General features: G+C 39.7%; 2 protein-coding genes across 8 annotated transcripts; one reads left to right on the top strand and one right to left on the bottom strand.

Annotated features, from left to right (window-relative positions):
• Positions 1–1,736: 1,736 nt before the first annotated feature.
• Positions 1,737–5,686, top strand: LOC106963672 (uncharacterized). 2 transcript variants are annotated; one of them, XM_015058706.1, is made up of 6 exons: positions 1,737–1,798; positions 1,930–1,965; positions 2,059–2,337; positions 4,041–4,349; positions 4,803–4,937; positions 5,049–5,686. In XM_015058706.1, the coding sequence occupies exons 1-6, from the start codon at positions 1,753–1,755 to the stop codon at positions 5,660–5,662; spliced, it is 1,419 nt and encodes a 472-aa protein (XP_014914192.1). In that variant the 5' UTR covers positions 1,737–1,752; the 3' UTR covers positions 5,663–5,686. The 2 variants fall into 2 exon arrangements, with proteins under 2 accessions (XP_014914192.1, XP_014914191.1); XM_015058705.1 differs by having other exon boundaries at positions 1,930–2,337.
• A 4,014-nt stretch (positions 5,687–9,700) lies between these two features.
• dab2 (DAB adaptor protein 2) lies at positions 9,701–18,674 on the bottom strand. 6 transcript variants are annotated; one of them, XM_015058718.1, is made up of 15 exons: positions 18,452–18,673; positions 16,001–16,175; positions 14,680–14,819; positions 14,461–14,559; positions 14,243–14,374; positions 14,077–14,160; positions 13,795–13,821; positions 13,696–13,725; positions 13,545–13,607; positions 11,981–12,577; positions 11,408–11,525; positions 10,740–11,330; positions 10,028–10,212; positions 9,868–9,954; positions 9,701–9,792 (listed from the first exon to the last, which is right to left on the bottom strand). In XM_015058718.1, exons 2-14 carry the CDS (start codon positions 16,134–16,136, stop codon positions 9,886–9,888), a joined length of 2,271 nt encoding a protein of 756 aa, XP_014914204.1. In that variant the 5' UTR covers positions 16,137–16,175; positions 18,452–18,673; the 3' UTR covers positions 9,701–9,792; positions 9,868–9,885. The 6 variants fall into 6 exon arrangements, with proteins under 6 accessions (XP_014914204.1, XP_014914205.1, XP_014914201.1 ...); XM_015058719.1 differs by having other exon boundaries at positions 9,880–9,954; positions 16,001–16,270; XM_015058715.1 differs by having other exon boundaries at positions 16,001–16,270; positions 18,452–18,672.
• Between the last annotated feature and the right edge of the window lie 2,931 nt (positions 18,675–21,605).

The following is a 21,605-nucleotide window of genomic DNA, read 5'->3' on the forward strand; positions in this document are numbered from 1 at the left end:
TTTGATGCTTGTGATTCGATATTATGCAGATAAGACACACTTTATTGTCCCCTACAAGAAATTTGCTGCCGCTGATTCTACAGTGACTGTAAAACATACAAACGTGTTGCAAAAAGATAAGAAACATCACAGAAAAGGTAATAATTCATAATTATGCTAACAGTATGTGAGGCGGGTGCTGCAAGATCTATTGCCCCTGTTTGATTGCAATACCCTCATGAATCTTCATTGAAGATTTCACCATTGTTGAAGAACAATCAAGTGAGGCTGGACTGTATCAAAAGCTGCAAAAAGAACCAGTGTATCGGCCTTAGAGTCCTCCTACACATGAAGTGATTACACTGGTGACAGCATCCTCTGCCTATAGACAAACTGCAGGGGGTCTTGCTCATCGGAAACATTTCAACAGCAATTCTTTCAAAACATTTCATAACTACTGAAGTTAAGGCCATGGATATGAAGTGGTTAAGTGAAGGACAAGACACTTTGGGAACATTTGACAGTCACCAGAGAGCAGGAACAGTATAATTAGTTTTTTTTTATTATTATTATTTAATAAAGTTAATGTCAATGTTCGATAATTGACTTTGGACTGTACAAAAAAAGTGTATAAAGCAGGTATTTTAGCATAGAATACTCCTCGATGGGCAGTGATTTGAAGATTAAGACTTCAAGAAAAAAGTTCAAATGATGATGCAGTTCTTTGGTCATGATGAAAACTATGTAAGATTGAACATCTTAGTTTTGACTGAACAAATAATTGATGCTGACATGGCAGCAACTCATTCCATCAAGCCGTCTGGTGGATTTGACTCAATGAAATTCATTTCAAGCAGAATATGGAGGAAGAAGGGATTTAAGTGACTGAATGCAGCATGGTTGCTATGACCACACTGGCTGGTCTTTGTATCCCAGAGGCTGCTGATCCACTGGGGTTTCCAGAGAAATCATGCACAATAAGCTTCCAAATGTACAACAACTACGAGCTGCTACCATGTCAACATTGACAAAAATCTCGGAGGAATGTTCCCATTGCCTTGTTTAATCTCTGCTAAAACAAATCTTACCTGGTATGAGCAAAGTAGAAAGAATATTGACCACTGGATGTGTTTCAGTCTGTCTGCTGAGCCTCAACATCACTATGTGGCAAAGCTAATATCAGGAGACAAAAGTACGACAATTAAAAAATAAATAAATAAAAGGATGTATCTATAAATGTAAAATCAGCCATGAATTATCTTTTGTTTCTGTCATATTTACCTGTGTTTGCTGTTGTGCAACTAGGCAACACGGGGGACAATTCCTGGAGTCTGTTAGCGTTTTGACATTTATAGTCAAGCTACGGCTTTAGAAGCTCTCATCTGGAGGAAATTGCATCATTTGTCGTCACAATTATCCAACTCTCAACACATTTTCTGCTGCTTTTCTTCCTCCCGTGGATGAAGCTAATGCATGAAAGATAGCAAAGCAGGAGAGAGCCTTACTGTGCGTTGCTGAATAATGTGGTTGATATTTAAATTTAATCATTTGGAACCAAACAGTAAAACTTTTGGGTCAATTATTTAATTCTTAAAATGATCCCGCTTTGTAATCTCCGAACGCAAAAGGGACATCCTGCATTTCTGCTCTGTCAGAGAGACACGGGGGGGAGGGGGGAAAATAGTGTGAGAAAGATGTCACATCTCAGTTCAGTTTTTATTACTGTCACAGCCTTCCATATACTTCCTCAGAGAGTCGGTTTTTGTCTCAGTCATGGGGCTCAGTCAGTGGAGGAACTTCCTCTTTATTCTGGCTATTGGTGAGATGTCTTTTTAGCATTTCTCTGTTTCGTTAGAAATGTCAAGATCACTTTCAGACGTGTGTATTGAACTAAAGAAGCTATAAAACTTCATACTGTTTTCATAACTGCACTTTGCTAATTGTTCACAGCTGCCCACATTTGTGTCTTGCATTATGCTGCTTCAGGTCAGTCATGTTCAAAACACAAATGTACTTTCAAATTTGTTTTGTCGTGTTCACAGTTCACATATATGTACTTTCTAATCTCATGTTTATCAGTTTCTGTTAGATTTAAAAGTAAAGGAAAGTGCTATGGAGAAGTTCAAATCCAAGACAAGAATTTGGAAACATTCGATGATGACAGATGGCACTTCAACAACAGCAAAGTGCTTTGCAGAAGCACCAGTTGTGGGACACCAGTTCAGGAGTCACTGAAGCCAGAGACGACATCCCCCGATTTTTGGTGTACGGGAAATGAAAACTCTTTTGATAAATGTTGGCGCATGAATAACAAGACCCAGAACTCAACTGGCAACAAGGCGTTTGTTGTCTGTTCAAGTAAGATGCTCAGTTATAATATACATCTCAGAGTTATAATATACATCACAGAGTATTATTTTAGTCATAGGGTCTGACTGTTCAGTTTGCAAAGCTTTTCTAATTTTTACTCTTCTACAAATTAATTTCCTTGACTTTTGATCAGATGGTGAACAGTCTATTTCAGCTTTATGGTCGTTTGCATAAAAATGCTAACTCGGAATGTTTTTGTATCGCTCCCATTTCTTTTTTGCACTTTGAAGCTCTACCTAGAGTCTTCTTAAGATCCAACAGTGCAAAATGTAAATGTTTGCCATTTTTCCAAGTGGTCTTAAGAATTTGGAGTGCATGTACAGATGGATAGCTTTGATTGGTATTGTACATTTTGATTCTCCCCTCCCCCCCCATTTGTGGAAAGAAATATACAGTTTCACCTAAAATAGTTCAAGCCTCACTTCCAAAAGCTTCATTGTTCATGTAGAGGTGTGCGTCTCAAAAATGAGTGAAATAAGTTCATTGCCCAGAGAAAAACATGTCAAACCACCGTTTCTTCTGATTTTGATAGTTATGGATTACAGATAACAGAAATGCTAAATTCTGTCTTGGACAAAAAAAAATACATGAATACTGTCAAAAAAATTCAATAACGTGAAGTCGTGATGTCACAGTCTGATCAGCCAATTAACCTGAAACACACCCAAAAGGTTTTCTGAGCCTCTAATTGGTCTCTCAGTCTGGGTCAGTAGGCGACATGATCAGTCTAAACTGCTGATGTCACAGCTGTACAGAAAACAGTGATTTTCACCCTGCAAGAGGAGGCTAAACCAAAAAAAGTCATTGATAAAGAAGCTAGTTGAGTGCTGTGTCAAGGTATATTCAAAGAAATTTGAGTTGATCGGAAAAAGTGTGCTTTTCCTGGGCTGAGGAGTAAAAAGAGCTAGATGTTTTCTTTGTGGTCCAAACTCCACTTTCCTGATAAAAACAAAGTTTGCATTTCATTTGGAAGTCTGGAGGAAGACTGGACACGAATTTGTGTTGTTTGAAGTCAAGAGAGACAGTGGCAGACTGTGAACATGTCAAGTCATAGACGTTTCCTATGACTAGACATCGTAGCAGTGACGTCTAGTAGCAACTACCTGGTGCTCTAAGTCTACCAGGTCGTCATAGAGCACTTTATGCTTCTGACAAACTTTACAGATCCTGATTTTATTGTCTGACAGGACTTAAGTTCCCACACTGTCAGAGGTACAACAAGCGGGTTCAATGACCATGGTGTTGTAGTGATTGACCAGCAAACTGCCTGATCTGAACCTTTTAGAGAATTTATGGAATATTTTCAAGAGAAAGATGAGACAGTAAACAATGGAGACGAGAAGGCCGCCATCAAACAACCCGGGCTTCATTTACAGCTCAGCATAACCACAGGCAGATCGCCTCCGTGTCACGCTGCACTGACGCAGCAATTCATGCAAAAGTTGATGCAACCAGGCGCTGAGTGCATGGAAATTGTGAGCTTTTTGTTTAAAATATTTTTATTGATTTCATTCAATATTCAAATTGTCTGAAACACTCAGCTTGTGTTTTTTCTTACCTGTATGCAATACTCACCAAAATAAGAAAACGAGGCTCACAATACTTCACTTCAGTATAATGAATCTACTGTACAGTTAGTTTTCCATTGAAAAAAACTGAATTTGATTTAATCCTTTTTTGTTTGTTTTCAGATGCCATTTCTCAGCCCAGAATCTCACTGACACTTCCTAATGGGACGTCGATTAACTCGTCACATGCAGAAATCCCCAGGGGTTCCAACTTCTCCATGGAGTGCTCAGTTGACTCAATCCCTGGCAAATTGAAATTTTATTTCCTTCGGCAATATAATGGCAATTCTACAAAATTAGAAAGCAACCATTCACCTTATTTTAACATTTCCAAGGCTGATTATAAAAACGAGGGCAACTATAGCTGTAGGTATACAGTGAATGGAGTGTACGAGTCTGATGAGTCAGGATGGATTCATGTCACTGTGAGAGGTAAGACGACAAAAGTCACGATGAGTTTCACCTCAGGGATCAGCACTTAACACTTGCATTTCCGTGGTCGTTTTGCTCTTGTGAAATCAACTCCAGGATATTTTCAGCATCAAGATAAGCCAAGGCAAGACTAAAATGAGCCGTTTCTTGAGGTTAACACTCTTATAAAGCACTTTTTTGGATGCAAGAACATATCTAGTGAGATAGATGGTAAGAAAGCAGCTTAGGACAGAGATATAGCCTATTAGAGCAGGAGGGTAGAAAGGCATTTATTTTTAGACAGCAGTTTCAAAAGCAGCATAATTGCAAATAAAAAATATTTCTTAAAACAGTAGAAGTGATTGCGTCCTTTATTTCATTGTGACAATGCGTAGAGGAAGTGTTAAGAGCGCGTACAACATCGATTTTCATCATGCACGTTTGAAGAAATTTTTTTTTTTTTTTTACTTTAAGAACCGTGGTGGAAACTGCTGTTTTACATATTGCTGGCCGGGTTCCTGGTGCTTCTGATGGTTTTGCTGGTTGCCTGCCTAGTCTGCAGAAGAAGAAAACGGGCTGAAAAGCCAAGTGACGTGGTCTTAAATCAAGGTGAGTGGCCATGTCCAAGTCTTTGGACATTTGATGTCTTACAGCATGAGTAAAAAAGGAAAACCTGAGCGCCATTTTGTCTGCTTATTCTCATGACAACTTATGTTGCAGTGACGGTTAGAAACAGTTACATAGACGATGAGGAAGAGGAAGAGGAAGAGAGGGACTATGTAAACGTTGAGCCGGTGAACACCAACAGTCTGGGAACTGAGGAAATGGACGTGAAGGACAGTGATTCAAACGACTACGAAGACCCTTCACAGGATAAAAATGACAGCAGTGATGATGAGCATGATTATGTCGATACCACTCTGGGTCCCATTGCTGCAAAGGACGGCACTAAAGGACACAGTGAGGAAGAGGACAGCAGTGAAGATGAGCATGACTATGTAAATCCCACTCTGGGTCCTGTTGCTGCAAGGGACGGCACAAAAGGACAGAGTGAGGAAGAGGACAGCAGTGACGATGAGCATGACTATGTAAATTCCACTCTGGGTCCTGCAGCTGCAAGGGACGGCACAAAAGGACAGAGTGAGGAAGAGGACAGCAGTGACGATGAGCATGACTATGTAAATTCCACTCTGGGTCCTGCAGCTGCAAGGGACGGCACAAAAGGACAGAGTGAGGAAGAGGACAGCAGTGACGACGGGGAGGACTATGTCAACTTAGAGGAACAAATTGTGGATATATATGGAGAAGACCTGGATATTTATCAAAACCTTTAGACAGTACACTGCAAAAAAAAAAAATCTTACCCAGTATTTTTTGTGTGTGTGTAGTTTCTAGTGCAAATATCTTCGCAAGCTTGAAATAAGTCAATAACTTACAAGTAACTTTAAAGCAAGATATAAAAGCTTGTTTTAGATAAATTCCTTAATATTGATGAAAAAGTTCCAGTTTCATTGCCAGATTTTTTTAAACTTACATTTTCCCCACATAAGTTAATTTTTCTGCCATTAGAATAAGTACTTTGTCATTATTTATTATTTACTTAAAACACAAGCCTCCATGTTGTACTAAAAAGTTACTTTTGATTCAGTTTCGTCTTATTTCCAGTGTAATAGGATATTTACACTAGGAACCAGACCAAAATTCCTTGGTAAGATTTTGTGTTTTTTGCAGTGTAGCTTGGAAAAATTTAACCAAGTACCTCAATAATATTTTCTACCGAACTACAGTTGTAGATCATTACTGTTGTGGAAATGTTTATTAGTGTCAGTCACTACAGACACCTCGTCTCTTCCATAAGCAGCCAGATTTTGAATTTGAACTCCTTTATTTCTGCTGTGCTTTTAAATGGCCACTAGGGGCGTGACAGGATCTATTGGCAGAATATCGAGTTGAAAGATGTCTAACCAACGTAAACACTGTCTTGTATTCACAGTTGTAGTCAATATAGGACTTTATCAAAGTAAGCTAAAGTGATTATTATAAGTACCAGATATAAAAAGGTTGATTTAATGACCAGTAGAAGTTATAAAGGTAGTATTTACCGCTTTGCTAGCTTGTGTTGATATTCATCTCGTTTGGCTAGCTGTCTTAAACACACTTCCCTGCCACTTTTAATTGTAAGGCATTTGGGTTTCCTCAGCAGGAAAAAAAGAGATACAATAAAGTGACACACAAGACAGAAAACAGTTCAACAGGTTAATCGTTAGCTGCTAATGATGCTAAAGACTGTGTCTGAACGTACAGGATAGGGAATAAAGGGCTTTTTCAGTTTTTCCTATACAAAAATGAAATGCAATAAAAAAAAATTCAGGCAATCCAGCAAGTCATTTATTAAATCAATTTTTGTGAATAATCTCACCTGGCGAATATTTGTAAGATATATTGAAGGAATCTAAAATGTTTTTACAATTGGTCAACATGCTCTACTACCATATATGCTTTTTGTTTCAAGCGTGTTTAAAATGTCTTTTTATGTCAGAGAATGCATTTTTAAACATTATCTGCAGTGAAAAATGATGGAAAAGTTATTTAATGCTATTTAATACACAACTTTTAGTTTCTTTGCCTCTATAATGTGCCAATTTTTAGTGTGGTCAGTGACAAACATTATCTGATTAACATGCAATGTCGCAAATTTAATAGGAACTTTTGCAGAAATGCACGTGTGCATTTTCTTTTATGAAATCAGTTTTCAATATTTTCTAACGAAATAAAAAAAAGACTCGTTTCTTACTCATTTTTTATGAGTAATCACTCCAGACAGGAACTAAACAATTTCAGAATAAAACAAAAACATACAATGCTTGCACTCAGCTTAGCAATATGTAAAATGACTTGTGATTATATTTATTTAGATTAATTTTTTACATCAGCTGAAGTGTCTAAAGAACAAAAAGCTAGTGTAAATGTTTTTCAGCAACTGGAATCCATTATTAGGGCTCAGTATTATACAACTGAGCAAAGTTTTCAGATGTGCAAACAGTTTTCTCAAATGCTGTTTGTATTGTTTCAGCAAAGCACAATGCAACCTTGTTCAGTTAATTGTATGAACAACCTTTTGACACAATTTACAAAAAAGAAAAACCTCAAGTGTTTCCAAAACTTGCCAAGCTCTGTTAATTCAAAGTGTATTTTGGATCCTGCCTGACTAGCTTCAGTTGACTGAACTCTACAACCAAAGACTTGGTATTGGAAAGATACACAAACTGAGTGAAATCATGAAATATTTGAAAAATTGTGCAGCAGAAGTTCCCATAACCCTTTCAACATCAGTGTTTTGAAATTAGAGCAACACAAAGTGGTGCATAAATACAAGAAAGATGTATAGCTGGTTTCCAGGCAGCAGCAACACAAAACCTTGGACTTTAACTGGGCCGCTCTACCAAACATCAGTTCATCTCAACCATTTCCGTATTTTTACAATCACATGCAGTTTTTTTGTGGCATGAGTAAGAAAGCAAAGATAAATGCATCGTACCGATTTCAAAAAAGGGAAGCGATGATATTCTTTGTGTTCGTCCATCACATTGATACTTTGAGTTTGAAAGATACAGCGCTAGATGAGCATGACTGCAGTATTTTCTTAATACTGATGAAAACATTCATCCAGCAACAATTTCTGTAGTTACAAACCGACACTTGTTCATCCAACAGCAGGAAAAAAAAAAAAAAAAAATTTAAATCTAAGAAAGCAAGGCCGTCAGAATAATTGAAATTGTGTTTGATTAACTTCAGTTTGGTTCCCTGTTATGTAGACAGCATGTTTCTCAGAACAGAACAGAACTACTTGAAACATTAAAGCAGACAGAACAGTCAGAACTTGACTGTTAAAACCACAACAGCAGACCAATTAGAGAAACTCAATGTTTCTCCAAGTGCATGCATTATGAAGCATGTATACCAGAGATGTCACACCTCATTGCAGACTTTCTACAAACTTATCGGTAGCAGTAGTTGGAGACAAATCGCTTCAACCAGGTCACAGTTCAGAGACTAGAGGAAGGAGTTTTGTGCGTAGTTTCTGTCACACCATGGTGATGTAATCTGCTTGGATGTTTTACTTTTACAAATCATGATCCATAAAATTGACCAGTTGATTTCTATAAAAACCATTTAAGATGATTCCATAAATATTAATGACTCTTAATTCAGAGGTACAGCCAGTTGTCTCAAAATGAAAATCAGCAGCGACTGAAGACAATGTAAATTGGGACAGTCCAGTCGCTTGTTAATCAGTATAACTAGCTAACTTTATGGCATGAGTACTAAAAGCCAAATATAATCAAGCAAATTAATTAAAAGCTTACTGAAAAATAAGTCAGGGATAGAAAAAAAATAAATTAAGGCACAGAACATTCTATGTAGGCAAAACTGCAGTAGGGAACCTTTATAATATTTTACCCATGTTAAAACTTTCAAGTGTCCTGATGGCACAAGACGGAACATGGAAAAAAAATAAAGGTTGTCAAAATAAGAATCAGGTCTCACTGTTAATCATGGGTGTGAATGAATTACTCACAAGCTTAAGATCGGTTTTCTTCAACTGTGTAAATGGCCAAGAAACAAGGTTTTCATCATTTGGCATGCTTACTGGCCTGCACTTCCACAGCAGGCTCTGCTGCAGGGGATAATCTGTAGTGCAGTACCTGAGGCTGGAGACAAGGCTCCAGGCTCAGATTGGGTCCAGCCATCATCTTACACCCTTATCCCTTGTGAGGTTTGGAGGGGTGCAGTCAACGAATGAGAGGCAGAGATCACACTGGACAGATCACCAGGCCATCACAGGGCACTCAGATTGGTTGACAAAATGCAGTACTCTATATCTGTGTTGTACCACTCAAAATAAATGAAGTACAAAATCTTCCATCTCAACCCATGTGATTTTGATGGCGTCAATATTCAGTCAGTTTTGCCTTTAGAAATTGTAATTCTTGCTGAAATTGTTAGAAATTTTAGACTGAAGGACAGCATAAAGGTTTAAAATACAGGAGAGAAAAAAAATCTAATACAAATGTCTATGTTCTCAAAGAGCAAACCAGTCAACTCACTTCAGATTTTGTAGGATAGAAAATAAGCCAATTGTAATTCTTGATTCTTTGAATCATTGCAAAGGAAGCAACAGGGCAAACAATTTACTGCACAATTTGATTTATTTCTTTTATAAAGATAGCATTAGCAGTGAACATTTAAACAAACATTTCATCAGAAAATCATACCAAAACATTTACCAAGTGGATCAGTCAACAGGAACAAGAGTCAGAGGATGGTGTGTTGGGGAGAAGAAAAAAAAAAAAGGTGGTTCAGGGACAAGAATAAGAGTTCATTTGGATTGTCTTGCACAGGGCAGCTTGTCCTGAAGATAAGTTTGAGGTGGAGAGCTTCGTTTGCCCTGCAGTTCCTTTCACTGTAAGGCATAAAAAAAAGAAAGGAGTTAGGTTCGTTCCCTTATGATGTAAGGAACAAGCAAACAGGTACTTACTCATGGGCCAACCTGTGGTCAAGCAAAAGGATTACCAAATGCATCTCCAAAGGCATCTGTGGAACCAGAGGCCTGAACAACTGTATTCTGCCAAAGAAATGCGTTTTATCACCAAGAGTATCTGAGAGAATGCAATGTCTTAATGAACAAGTTTCCTTACCATTGGCACTCCAAAAGGATTAGGATCCGGGGCGCCAAAGGCTTTATCAAACATGTCCTGACCGAAGCCTTGCCCCAGCATTTGTGCTGAATTATTGGGAACTGGAGCAGAAGAGAAGGCAGCATCAAGGAGGCCAGGAGTCAAACTTTGAGCAGGAGTTTGCACAGGTACTTGCTTTGCAGCATCTAGAGAGAAACTTTGGTTTCTTAGAATGTACAGCAAAATGGTTTGCATGAAGTTCTAGGACAGCAATGGCTTCATTTCTGGTCTCTGAAAAGCCTTAGAGTACTGAAAGACTAACTAGTGACCCAAATGCCCCAGTTTCAGGAGTTTTTTTTTCTCCCCTTACAATAATTATGAAACAGCACAAATTATGGTACGTTTGTCATTTTTCAGGTCTCCATCTTCCAGACAATCTAAAACTCAAGATGCATAGATTGGATCTGGTCAATCTATGCATTGATGTTTTCCTGGAACATAACCAGGAAAAGTCCAGCCCTTTGTTCTACGTTTTGCCTCATACCAAGGGGTCTGGATTCTCTACTTTTGAGAAACAATTGCTTGTTAGCATGGACTCTGAAGTTTTCAACTATACCCACTCTAGAGGAAATCCCATACTGTACAAACAGATAAGGGAACCATTACTGATCAATCTCACTTCAAAAAACAAATCCAAATTATTCCTTTATTTTAAAACCCTGAGCCATCTTACCATTATTAGCAAGCGAAGACATCCGACTGATGTCGAAGTCATCATGGTCTGCAGCCTCCTGGGCCACACCCACTTTATTGGAAAAGTATTCATCGAATGCCCCCGACTCTTTGACAGTGGGTGCAGCAGCGCTTGATGCAACTTCCCCTTTCCTGGCTGGGATAGCAGGAGGTTTGGCAAGCTGGAAGTTCTTGAACATGTCCTTCCCAATTTTCTTCTCCTTATCGCCAAGAGGATCCAAAGCAGTGAAGGCACTGTTTTCCACTCGGGCCGGGGTCTCCTTAGCAGGCGGCCTTGGAGGGGGGCGTGACAGACCCTGGTCTCCCATTGTTTGGAAGGGATTGGAGGGAGCCGGCAGAGCCCACTGGAGATGAGGTGGAGAGAGGGGTGGGGAACTAAACTGAGGCGCCACCTGCGGACCCCAGGCGGGGGGCTGCATGGGAACGGCAAAGGGAGCTGGTTGCACAAAGTTGGGTCTAGGGCCAGGAGCAGCAATTCCTGGCATGTGATACATTGTGGCTGGAGCAGGGGAGGAACCCCACACACCCATAGCAGGTACACTTGTAGCTGGTGGACCCAACTGAAGATTGCCTGGATGTATAAAAGAAAGTAGTAAGTTCACAGTAAATTTACCCAAACTTTGGGAGAGCACAAACAAAGCTCATTACCCAGAGCAGCCATGGATGAAGGAACAACATTTGTAGGTGTATTGTTGAAAATGTCAGCTGGAGACGTCTCAGAAGAAGCACCAAATAGGTCTGCACCAAACAGATCACTTGACCCAGCCTAGTTACACAAAGATACCAATGAGGGATTTTGCTCCGCAACACAGAAAGGCCAAAATATTTACCCAAAACTGCTCAAATGTAATCTAGCATGCTCAAAATAAAACCCTGATTACTGATGTGTAAACATGCTTCAAAACTTACCAGTGCTCTTTAGTCACTTGAAGCATGAATGTTAGAAAAATAGGTTAAGAGCCAAGGTGAAAGGAAGAAAAAAAAAAGTGGTCGTTCAGCAGCAGAGTCAAAATGCAGCGTTTCAAAGACGGATCAAACCACCAGTGCAAGCACAGAGAGAGAACATTTCCTGAAAGATTCAGAAGTCACTGAGGCCTTGCATGGCATCCACACACAGGCAGTCAAACTGTCCTCGTACCCAACAGAACCGTGAAAAGGTGATGTTAGACGTGAACCCAGTCTCATGCAACCCCACTGTAACTACCGGCTGTGTGGTTTCACCTTTGTGTTCCTTCGACCTCGTCCAGACTTAAAGTTCTGTGGAGGCGGGCTTATGACAACAGAGTCGTTGCTATGGGTCACCGGTGCTTCTGGGTTACTTATGTTGTAAGAGACAGGGGACGTTTTCAAAGAGGAGTCAAAAAATGGGTTTTTGGCAGAGATTCCTTGTTGACATTCATTCCCGTCCATCATCGTTATCCCAGTGCCTTGTGTTATACTACCCCCTAGTGGCCACTGTCCATTATTGAGTGCAAGGATCATTGATTTACTGGATAGTTCATTCATCTGCAGATTTTGCCCAGTCTCTCCACTTAAACCATTAAGATTTGTCTTAACGGTGTCAGAAGAAACGAGACTATTTGTAGGTGGCTGATGTGCATTATGAGGTACAAAACTATTGGGTTGACTACAAAGGGGGTCATCTCCAAATGGGTCACTATCTGGAGCAGGAAAGTAGCCAAAAGTTGATGTATTTTTAGAATTTGTGGGCGCTTCATAGTCGGGGCCAAGGGAGTTCAGAAAAGAGGAATCCTTCATGCAATTTTGATTGCTGTCAACTCCAGCAGAAAAGTCCAGCAACAGAATGTCATTAGATTCCTGGTTAACATGGACAGTGAGAGAAGGAGAGATCAATGAATCAATTTCAGAGAGTGCATATTAACAATATGAACAATCACATGGTGAGAGAGACGGGTTATTTAAAGCTGCTACAAGTCAAGTTTTAACTAAATATTATTGGTGTGCAGATCCATTTGGCAATTAGGCCAGAAACTCACTTAAGCGGAGTACGGAGGTGACAAAAAAAGGTCTCTAGAATTATGTGTCCACAAAGGCTTTCAATTGAATCGAGATTATGTGATGACAGTCTGGTGTTACTGTAAAGTAGAAGGAAAATAATCACAGCAGTGTGATGTGCGTTTCTATTCAGCAATTACCAGATTGGCCAAATCGCCACCAGCTTTGCACAGTTTAAGACCACAATCTTAATTCTTTGAACAAATTAAATGATCATTTTTAAATCCTGCCTAAGACTCCAGATTAGAATACAAAGCAGTCACAAAAACAGCTGTATGCATGTAGTGACACTCTAGTGGACCTCCTCAATATTTGGAAGTTCAAAGAGTAGGAATACTTTTAGTGATCTTTGGAAAATATCTTTCATTTTTAAATTAAAAAAAAAAAATCATGCACCAAGTGTTTTACTTTTGTTTATGTTAATAAAAACACTGGTAGTTTATAGAAGCAGCATATTAAAAATGTTCAAGGCACACAAAAAAAAAAAAAAAAAGAAACTTGTAGCAGCTTTAAGGTTAAGACGAACCAAAAGATTGGTAAAGGGTGAATTACCCAAATTCTTAAACAGGTTGATTCACTCCAGAAACAAAAAAATTAGTATGGCATTTAAATATTAAACAAAAACATTGATGTCCAGTAAAGCCATTTTAAAATCATTGGATTTTTAAGCAAGTGTTATGACAGACGGTGGCACACCGATACAAAGTTTTAATATCAAGATGCCATAATACAACTCCAAAAATAGAGTTTGCAGCAGCTACAAACTTACTTCTGGAGACCTGATGTCTGGGGGAGTTTTAATGTCTCCAAAAAGGTCGAGCTGCTCCACTGGCTGGAAATTAAACACAAATATTAAAGTAAACAAACGGAGGCGGGGGGGAGAGAGAATAAAAATAAATCCCAGACACAGGAATTCCTACCTGTGCAGGCTTTGATTCATTGTCACAGTTCTAAAAAGAGAGGAGAATGTTAAGAGAAAGTCTAACTTTTCTGAAAACAAGCAGCTTTAGGGAGCTTACCTCTGCAACTGCCGAGCCATTTTGAGCCTGTGAAGAGAGTCACAATGTCAATTATTATACCTTCGATAAATTTTGCTGACATGAACCTTTTCAGTGAATGAGAATGCAATTCCCTGACAGAACATCGAGAGGCACTGTTGATTTTCAGGAGGTATGTACAGAAAAGATTGCATCTTAGCAGCTCTGACAGATTAAGAAAATGTTTACTTCCACAAAGAAACAGACAGTGCCCAACTTTAAGAGGGTGGCAGAGGAAGTTACAGCTTAATGCTAAAATGTTACCTTCTCTGAGGACTCTGCTTCCTTCTTCCTCATGTTGAAGATTACTTGGAAAAGATCTTTCAGATCAATGACCAAAGGTTCTGCCTGCACAAGTCCACAGAAAACTTAAGTCTCAGTGCTGCCTGTGTGAATCTTAGATTTACTGATCTGCAACTCATGTCGCTACCTGTTGTGCCGTTTTTATGGCAAAGAACTGATGCTGTCCTTCAGCCCCACATACATATCCAAACGCTCTGTTGTCTGTTACATCTCTGGCAATGAAGGAGATTTTATTCACCACATGCTCATGTTCAATTACCTGATAAAAGGGGAAAAAATAAATTACAGTGAGTTATCTGAAATGCACATAGTAATCCTCCACCTGCAACATTAAACTAGACTCACTCCTGACTTTTCATCAACGATCCTTATACCAGACATGGAAATGTTGACCCAGATTCTCTGTTTGTGCTTGCCTTGGGACCGAGCAGCTACCGCCATGCCCTGCAGGGGAAAAGAAAAGAAACAAATTTTGTTCCGTTGCAGGAAATTTGTTCATAAAGTCCACCACAAGCACACAGCAACAATTTTAAAAGTTTAAAAATCATTTGACCCCAGCTGTACCTTAAGCTTCATCATGGAATCCTGGCACATTTTGTCTCCACGGGCCTCGGGGACGTCATCGATACCGATGAGCTTGGCTTTGTACCTCACACCGTCCCCTTGAAACCTGCTCAGGAGGTACTCATCTGTCTTCTCTATCACTAAAGACAGGAAAATGTTGCTTTTATTATTAAACTGTTACACATTTAGCATTTTGTCAAGCAGTTTCAAACAGACCAAAAATGCTACTTCTCAAATTGTGCATTAGCTCCAAAGACAAAGACTGTTTCAATTACTCTTAATTCCAATTTTGTTTGCTGGACTGAGTGTTGATGAGCCCAGAGCAACTGAGCCACTTCCTGCTAGTAGAAAATTTATGAGTTGAACGGTTCCGCATAGTACAGGAAATCAACTGTAATTGTTGCTTGCAAATTCAAACAGGACACATCCTGTTGTAGGCTGCAGGCATTACCCAGACATTGGGTGGACCAAGGCTGCAAAAGGCATGTAATGGGTCACAAGTCTTTCAGAGAAAGCAAAAACTGGTAGTACCGGTTTACAGGTGCTAAATACAACTGGAACTATAAAGTATTGATATCTGACACATAAGTTGATTGAAATGTTTGTGTGAAAGTCTTTTTACTATGCAAGCCTCCTTGTCACATTAGGAATTTAAGCCAAACTGCAAAATTCAGACATTGGTGCATTTTGTTATGTTCCATTAGCAAGACTTGTGGTTCTTCGTGCATAGCAAGTGACCACCCACAAAATAGTCTCTTCAGGAAATTAAATCTCATACATGCACAATAAATTGCTACATAACCATTAAAAACATTTCTCAGGACAAACAAGCAGTCCTCAAACATCGTCTCGCCAACAGTCAGGGTTGTAGCCCGTTAGCTTGCTAGCTTCTTCTGGCTGCAGGTGCTCAATACTCTGTACCAACTTTTCTAGTTGAAAAGTCAGATTTCAAACACTTTTAATATCACAAGTGCTTGATTATAAAATAGCATCATTGTAATGGCTACAGAAAGTAGTTGTGCTGTGTAGCTAGCAAACGAGGGCAAAGAAAGAGTTTGTGTTAAAAAAAAATCTCAGATTCCTCCTTGTTCCACCACACCCAAATCAAATGAATGGCATACAGATCGTATCAACTCATGGTTTAAAATCCATTAGTGTTCCTAGAATTTACACAAGCTTTTTATTCCCCAGTGAACATCCTTTAGCACCATTTGAGCGAGGTCTGTAGAGTGACAAGCCTTTATTCTGGCATGCTGAAAACGCCACTCCCTTTTAAAATTGGCTCATTAAGAACCCCGAGTATTAAAGTTATTCAACTGACCTTTCCTCTTTTCTTTTCTCAACAGGCCCTTGGGTGTGGTCGTCAGAGGAGAAGGGGGTGGGCTGTTGGTTGAGGCTGTGGGTGGGGAACTTGGGTCAGCGGTTGCTGGCACACCGTTTTCCACCTCTGTAGACATCGCGTGAAGGGGTCCAACTTTACGGGACAAGCGACAATCCTAGGCGAAGCAGGCTGCAGCTCAGTGTTGCAAAGCAGAGATGCGTCAACCAGGCATATGACTTAACACCCACTCATCCTTCTCTTTTTGTTCGTCTGGAGTAGAAAAAGTGAAGTGGACAGCGATAAGCATTGGTGGAAAATACAAGATGTAATTAAGGGCTCCTGGTAAGTCTGCTAGAAAAAAAAGGACATTAGACTGTAGTTAAGAAATTGATGAAGAGCTTCACTCAATTGCTCAAGAGCAAATTAAGCCACATGCAATAAAATGTTTACAACCACATAAAACACCCATCAGAAACAAGCCATTATGACCAATAAAAAAAACTCAAGACCACGAGATACTTTGACCTTCCCTTAAAAAAGGGGAAAAAACTAAAATGCAATTTTGCATTGCAATAGTTTGCTTAAAGTGAAATATTTAGAAATACAATGCTGCCAAAACCATGTGCTTTGACATCTTAAACTCCATCCTGACGGTTCATTATACACCTAAGCACTCGACTGTACAGAGGGACCAAAAGTTTGCCAGAAACAACAATGCTGAAGAAAAGTCCCAACTCTACCCATGTTCAGTCAAACCATAGACCCAGAAAACAAGCAACGCAGCAGAAGTTAGTCAATCTGTGGTACCCACACAAATGATTTACATTTGTAACAGCACAGAGGCGCCTAAAGAGTCAAATTATCACTGTAGAAGACACACAATTACAAGCAATCAGCTACAACAGAAAGCTCACAAAGCCACTGAAAAATCTGGCACAAATCCTGCCGTTCCCAGTAGACAGACATACCTCAAGGACCAGCTCCAGAGGGAACACTGGTTAAAGCGTGGATGTAAAGAGCCCGTGACTACCGTGGAGCAGACCAAAGGTTGGAAACGGCCAAAGGTTGAGCAATTACCTAAGGTTAATCTTACGCTAGCAGAGTAAGGGATCTCGTGATGCCCAGCTGAGCAGGAACAAGAGGAAATTGGTGCCTTCTGAATGATGGGCTGCCCACAGTCCTCTTACGCTTAAGCCTTGGAGAAGGAATGTCAGACTTATCAAAACCAGATAAGTTTGGGAGCAGAGGAAATGAGGCTGATACCAAGAGAGATAAAAGACGGCATACCTGCCAGTCAGCAAATGTGCTGCAGCTTGGTGCCAATAATCATCTGGCAATGAGCAACACCTGATCATACAAAGAGGAGGGGTGGAAGGCCCCACAGCTGACTTGGTTTAAAAAGAAAAAAGTATCAGTTGTGCAGTTCTTTACAACAGCTACTGCAGAACTGTAAAACAATAAACCTCGGCATTATCTACCAGTGATGGTGTTGAACACAAATGGCACAGCAGGATGCGTTTGCCCCCATCATTTGTCATGTAAATTACTGCAGGCCACTGACGCGTGTTGATTTTGTTGTGCTTGGAAACTGCTGAAGGCAAACTCGAATGCTTGTTAATGCATCACTCAGATAATCCTGACACATGATTGTTCTTGGCCATCAAGCACAGCAATGGCAGAAGTCCCTCTGACTGGAGGTAGAGCCTAATAAAACTGGTGTAATGTCAGCACTTCCTGGATATAACAGTTACATTTTAACAAAAATCTCAAGGGGTGCCTGTCAGGAGGAAAATTTAAAGTCTGGAAGGTTTTTTTTTTCTAAACGTACTGGTGTCACAACAAGTTAAACTTGACCACAAAGAACAAGCGTAAATCTCTGTGTCAGCAGAATTATGGCAGTGCTGAGTGCAGAAGTGTCACAATGCAGGGCCATCAGGAAACGTAAACTTCTGCACATCTGGAGGAAATCAGTGAATGAGTCAGTCTGCGAATGAATGAGATGGTGAAATACCACAGGGCCCGCTGTGCACACAAAGGGCAGTCACTTCCAAAAATGCCTTTAGAATTTAAACTAATTCTCCGAGGTGGTGCGTAGTTAAAAATACACCTTTACAGCTTTGAATTTCTCTCAGAATTAAATGAAGTACTTGAGGTAAAAAACAAAAGGGTGCGCGCTTAGACCAGAGGCTGTAGGAAATGTTATGAGTCAGAGGAAAACGATGCATTAGGTTTAACCTTCCAAAGAGATGCCTGGATACATTTTAAGTGAAAAACAAGGTTTTATGAAGGTTCAAAAATAATTAAAAGGAAAAATATCTTGCACTCGTCACAGCAGAAACCGTGAACGACCAACTCAGACACGTTTATAGCCCTGCTGTATCAATAAACCAACAACCTGTAATGTTTGCTGAGAGTTTGATGGAAAAACGTCGTGAAACAACAGTGACGTACCTGTTTAAACGCGCACGGTGACACGACGAGCTACTTTGCTGTCGCCGTCGCACCTCGGCGGCTCTGCAGCAAAATGAGGAGGAAAAAACAAAAACAAAACACAAACCTAGCTTAGGACAGCGAGCAGGAGTCTGACTTTTTCCTGCTAAATACCGTGGACGCACAGGGCAGACTGCTGCCAGCTCCAACCTTTAACTCTTCACTGACTGACTCACTGCAGCTTTAAAGTGGCAGAGGGGCGGTCACTTTTGGGATAGAAGGACACAGAAAAAAAACAGAATCATCCTTTTTTTTCTTGTTACATTTAAAATGTTAGGCAGCTGTTTAATTCACAAATTAATTAAGGCTAAAATACACACTTTAGGAGATATGGTATAGTCTTACTCAAACTAATTATTTGATTTTGGAGTATATTTTGAAGTTTTACAGTATTTCAGTTTGTTAAAAAAAAACATGACAAAGTTTTGAATGTGGGGACTGCAATAAGGGGTCAAAAACAACCTGTGGCACACACTCACACACACAAATGAATAAAGAAAGAAAATAATAATAATACCCTTGAACAAGTCTTATATGTCATATTTATGCAGGTCCCCCACCCAGCTCGCTTTATATCTTGGTGGCAATCCCTGCTTTGTTTTGTTTTGTTCCATAAATTTCCTCTCCTCTGTTCTGTAGTTTTGGTCTGACATAAACATAACTACTCATGTGACCTGCAGAGAGTCAGGAGCTGGATTATGCGGCGGTATTAATGACCCCTGGCCAAAAAATATGGAACAGTTAAGTTTTGTACTTCTAAAAACAAATACCTGCACAAGTTTACATATGCAAATAAGTGCAGATTTAAAAATGGAGTGTGGACAGAACACTGTTGGCCGATCATCCAGGAACGAGATGTGTGGGAGTTTCTTCTTAAATGGAAAGCAACGATCCAAGCGTATTATTTCATTAGCTATTGATAAATAAAAGTGCTAGAGGTTACCTGCTGGGGGTTTTTTTTTGTTTGTTTGTTTGTTTTTTTCAAAATCTGTCAATTTACTGACCTTATTATTTTTTAAAACATCCTTGCCATGCAAAAAACATCATTTTGTTGGTTTATTTCAGTCAGAAGGTGGAAGTGTGCTTCCTGTAGGTACGCAACAACTGATGCACCGTTTATGTGGTTTTGTAAAGCAAACCAACCCACCCGGCCCACCAGTTGCTTCACCGGTTGACAAAAGGTGCAGACCCAATGCACCTCACTGAGCTGTTGCACCTGGCTGATTGACAGGAGACACAAGGTGTTGTCAATGGCTGAAACAATTTAAATGGTTAATTGCTTCAACAGGGTAATAAGCAACTTAGGTTTTTGAGAAATGCTGACTGTTCCCATGTCTGCTGAGTCTAAAATCTGGAGTAAGAAAGAAAAATAAAGTGTGAACATTATGAAAGGTCAACATACAGACAGACTTAGGTATACATTAAACCATGAGGACCTTAATATATGTATGCATTTTCACAATACCTCTTTAGCTAGCAACATAAATATGTTGTCCTCTAGCACAGAGTTTTGAAGGTGATTTAAAGGGCCTATAAAAATATTTTATTAGAGCATTTTTACATTTTTTTTATTTTTTAAAAAAGCTTAAAAACTTGATCAAGGCTGAATGACTGGTGACCACCTCAAATGTTGCTTTGGTGTTGTGAACCAGCAGGATCTGTTAAAGGAGCTCCTGATAGCGAGTAAAAATAACTACTCGTCTTTATACAGTTAAGACAAATCCAAACAGGTTTGAGAAGTTAAAAGGTTTGAATACGGTTATGAGCTGAACAGCGTTAAAAACGACCAAGATTTCCACATGAAGACACGCTGGGTCACAACTGTAAGCCAAGCAGAGATCAGGAAGCAGACGTGTCATTATCCAGCTCTACCCACAAACAGAGGATTTCAGAGCAAAGGGTTCATCACGCCGCTCACAAAAGAGGCTCCAAGAAGAGAAAGCCCAGCGAACGAAAGGTGGAACGATTCTAAAACTGCATTCTTTAGTCACATGAAGGAATCCTTCCCCAAAAAAGAAAGTGGAGAAGAAAATAAAAGTAAGAAGATGACAACGGTGACTCAAATGTTGAAGAAGATAACATTCACAAAACACAAGAAAGCTAACAATCCACCTTCTAAGGTTGGGAAGATTTGTTGACAGTGAAACTATTAGCAATGCACTCCACAAATCTGGCCTTTATCGGAAAAAGGGGCAATATTAAAGACGTTGTTGGAGTTAAAAACAAGAAACGGCTACAAGTCATCTACGAAACATAGCAAAAATGTGCAGGAGGAAAGAAGAAACTGAACGTTTTGGGAGCGTTTAGGAAACCTAGCAAAACTCATCACCCTGAATGTGCCCTTCCCACCGTAAAACATGGTAGTGGCAGCAATGTCCTGTGTGGAAGTTTATCTAAGGAAAAGACATGCCGCACTTTTCAGAGGAGTTCAAAAGTTTCAAGTGTGTTTATGCTGCTTATTTGTGAGAAAGAGGGATTATGGGGGGGGGATAATGTGAGTCATTTGGAATTGGTGCCCAGATTTTGCTATATTTGTTATGCAACATTTTTCGCAACTTTGCGTCTTTATGTGAGAAACCAAACGAGGATATTAGTTGTGATTTTAGAGAATATCATTTTAAGCTAAAGTACTGTATTGGGAATAGTGGTATGAAAACAAGCTAGAGTTTTGAAGCATAAACATCTCAGAGCTGCATGTTTAAATAAGATTTATGGTTTAACTGAGCCACAGTGAAATCATATTATGAAAAGGAACAATGAGGGACTAGAAGCAGGCGAACTAAAGTCCCACTCCTGCCAACGCAGCAGAATTTTTTTTAAATGGAGGCCTGACGTTTCCTCTGCTGCGTACTGATCTGACTCCAGTTCCATGAAAACCGACAACTGTAAGCAGTCCACCGTCTTCCTTTGTATGGACACCTTTGATGTCATCCAGTGATTCAGTAATGATGGTTTTCATATTTGCTGCTGTAAGCAGACAGTAGCCGTTGCGGCGATCCCAGGAAGAAAATCTGCGATTCGCAGGAAGTGGGCTCCGTTTGCTGTTTGCACAAGCATCAGTGAATGTTTGTTTTGGATAATTAGAGAAGGAGAGACGGGCTATTAGCTTAAAACT

Source organism: Poecilia latipinna, unplaced genomic scaffold, assembly GCF_001443285.1.
Source record: "Poecilia latipinna isolate Pla-1442-1.1 unplaced genomic scaffold, P_latipinna-1.0 Scaffold1567, whole genome shotgun sequence".
Lineage (NCBI taxonomy): Eukaryota > Metazoa > Chordata > Actinopteri > Cyprinodontiformes > Poeciliidae > Poecilia > Poecilia latipinna.

Coding starts and splice junctions, on each gene's coding strand:
- LOC106963672 (XM_015058705.1), top strand. CDS start 1,753: ATGGGGCTCAGTCAGTGGAGGAACTTCCTCTTTATTCTGGCTATTG. Junction 1,799..1,929: donor CCTCTTTATTCTGGCTATTG/GTGAGATGTCTT, acceptor AATTGTTCACAG/CTGCCCACATTTGTGTCTTG. Junction 4,938..5,048: donor TGACGTGGTCTTAAATCAAG/GTGAGTGGCCAT, acceptor CTTATGTTGCAG/TGACGGTTAGAAACAGTTAC.
- dab2 (XM_015058718.1), bottom strand. CDS start 16,136: ATGTCTACAGAGGTGGAAAACGGTGTGCCAGCAACCGCTGACCCAAGT. Junction 13,726..13,794: donor ATGGCTCGGCAGTTGCAGAG/GTAAGCTCCCTA, acceptor CTCTCTTTTTAG/AACTGTGACAATGAATCAAA. Junction 11,331..11,407: donor TTCATCCATGGCTGCTCTGG/GTAATGAGCTTT, acceptor TTATACATCCAG/GCAATCTTCAGTTGGGTCCA.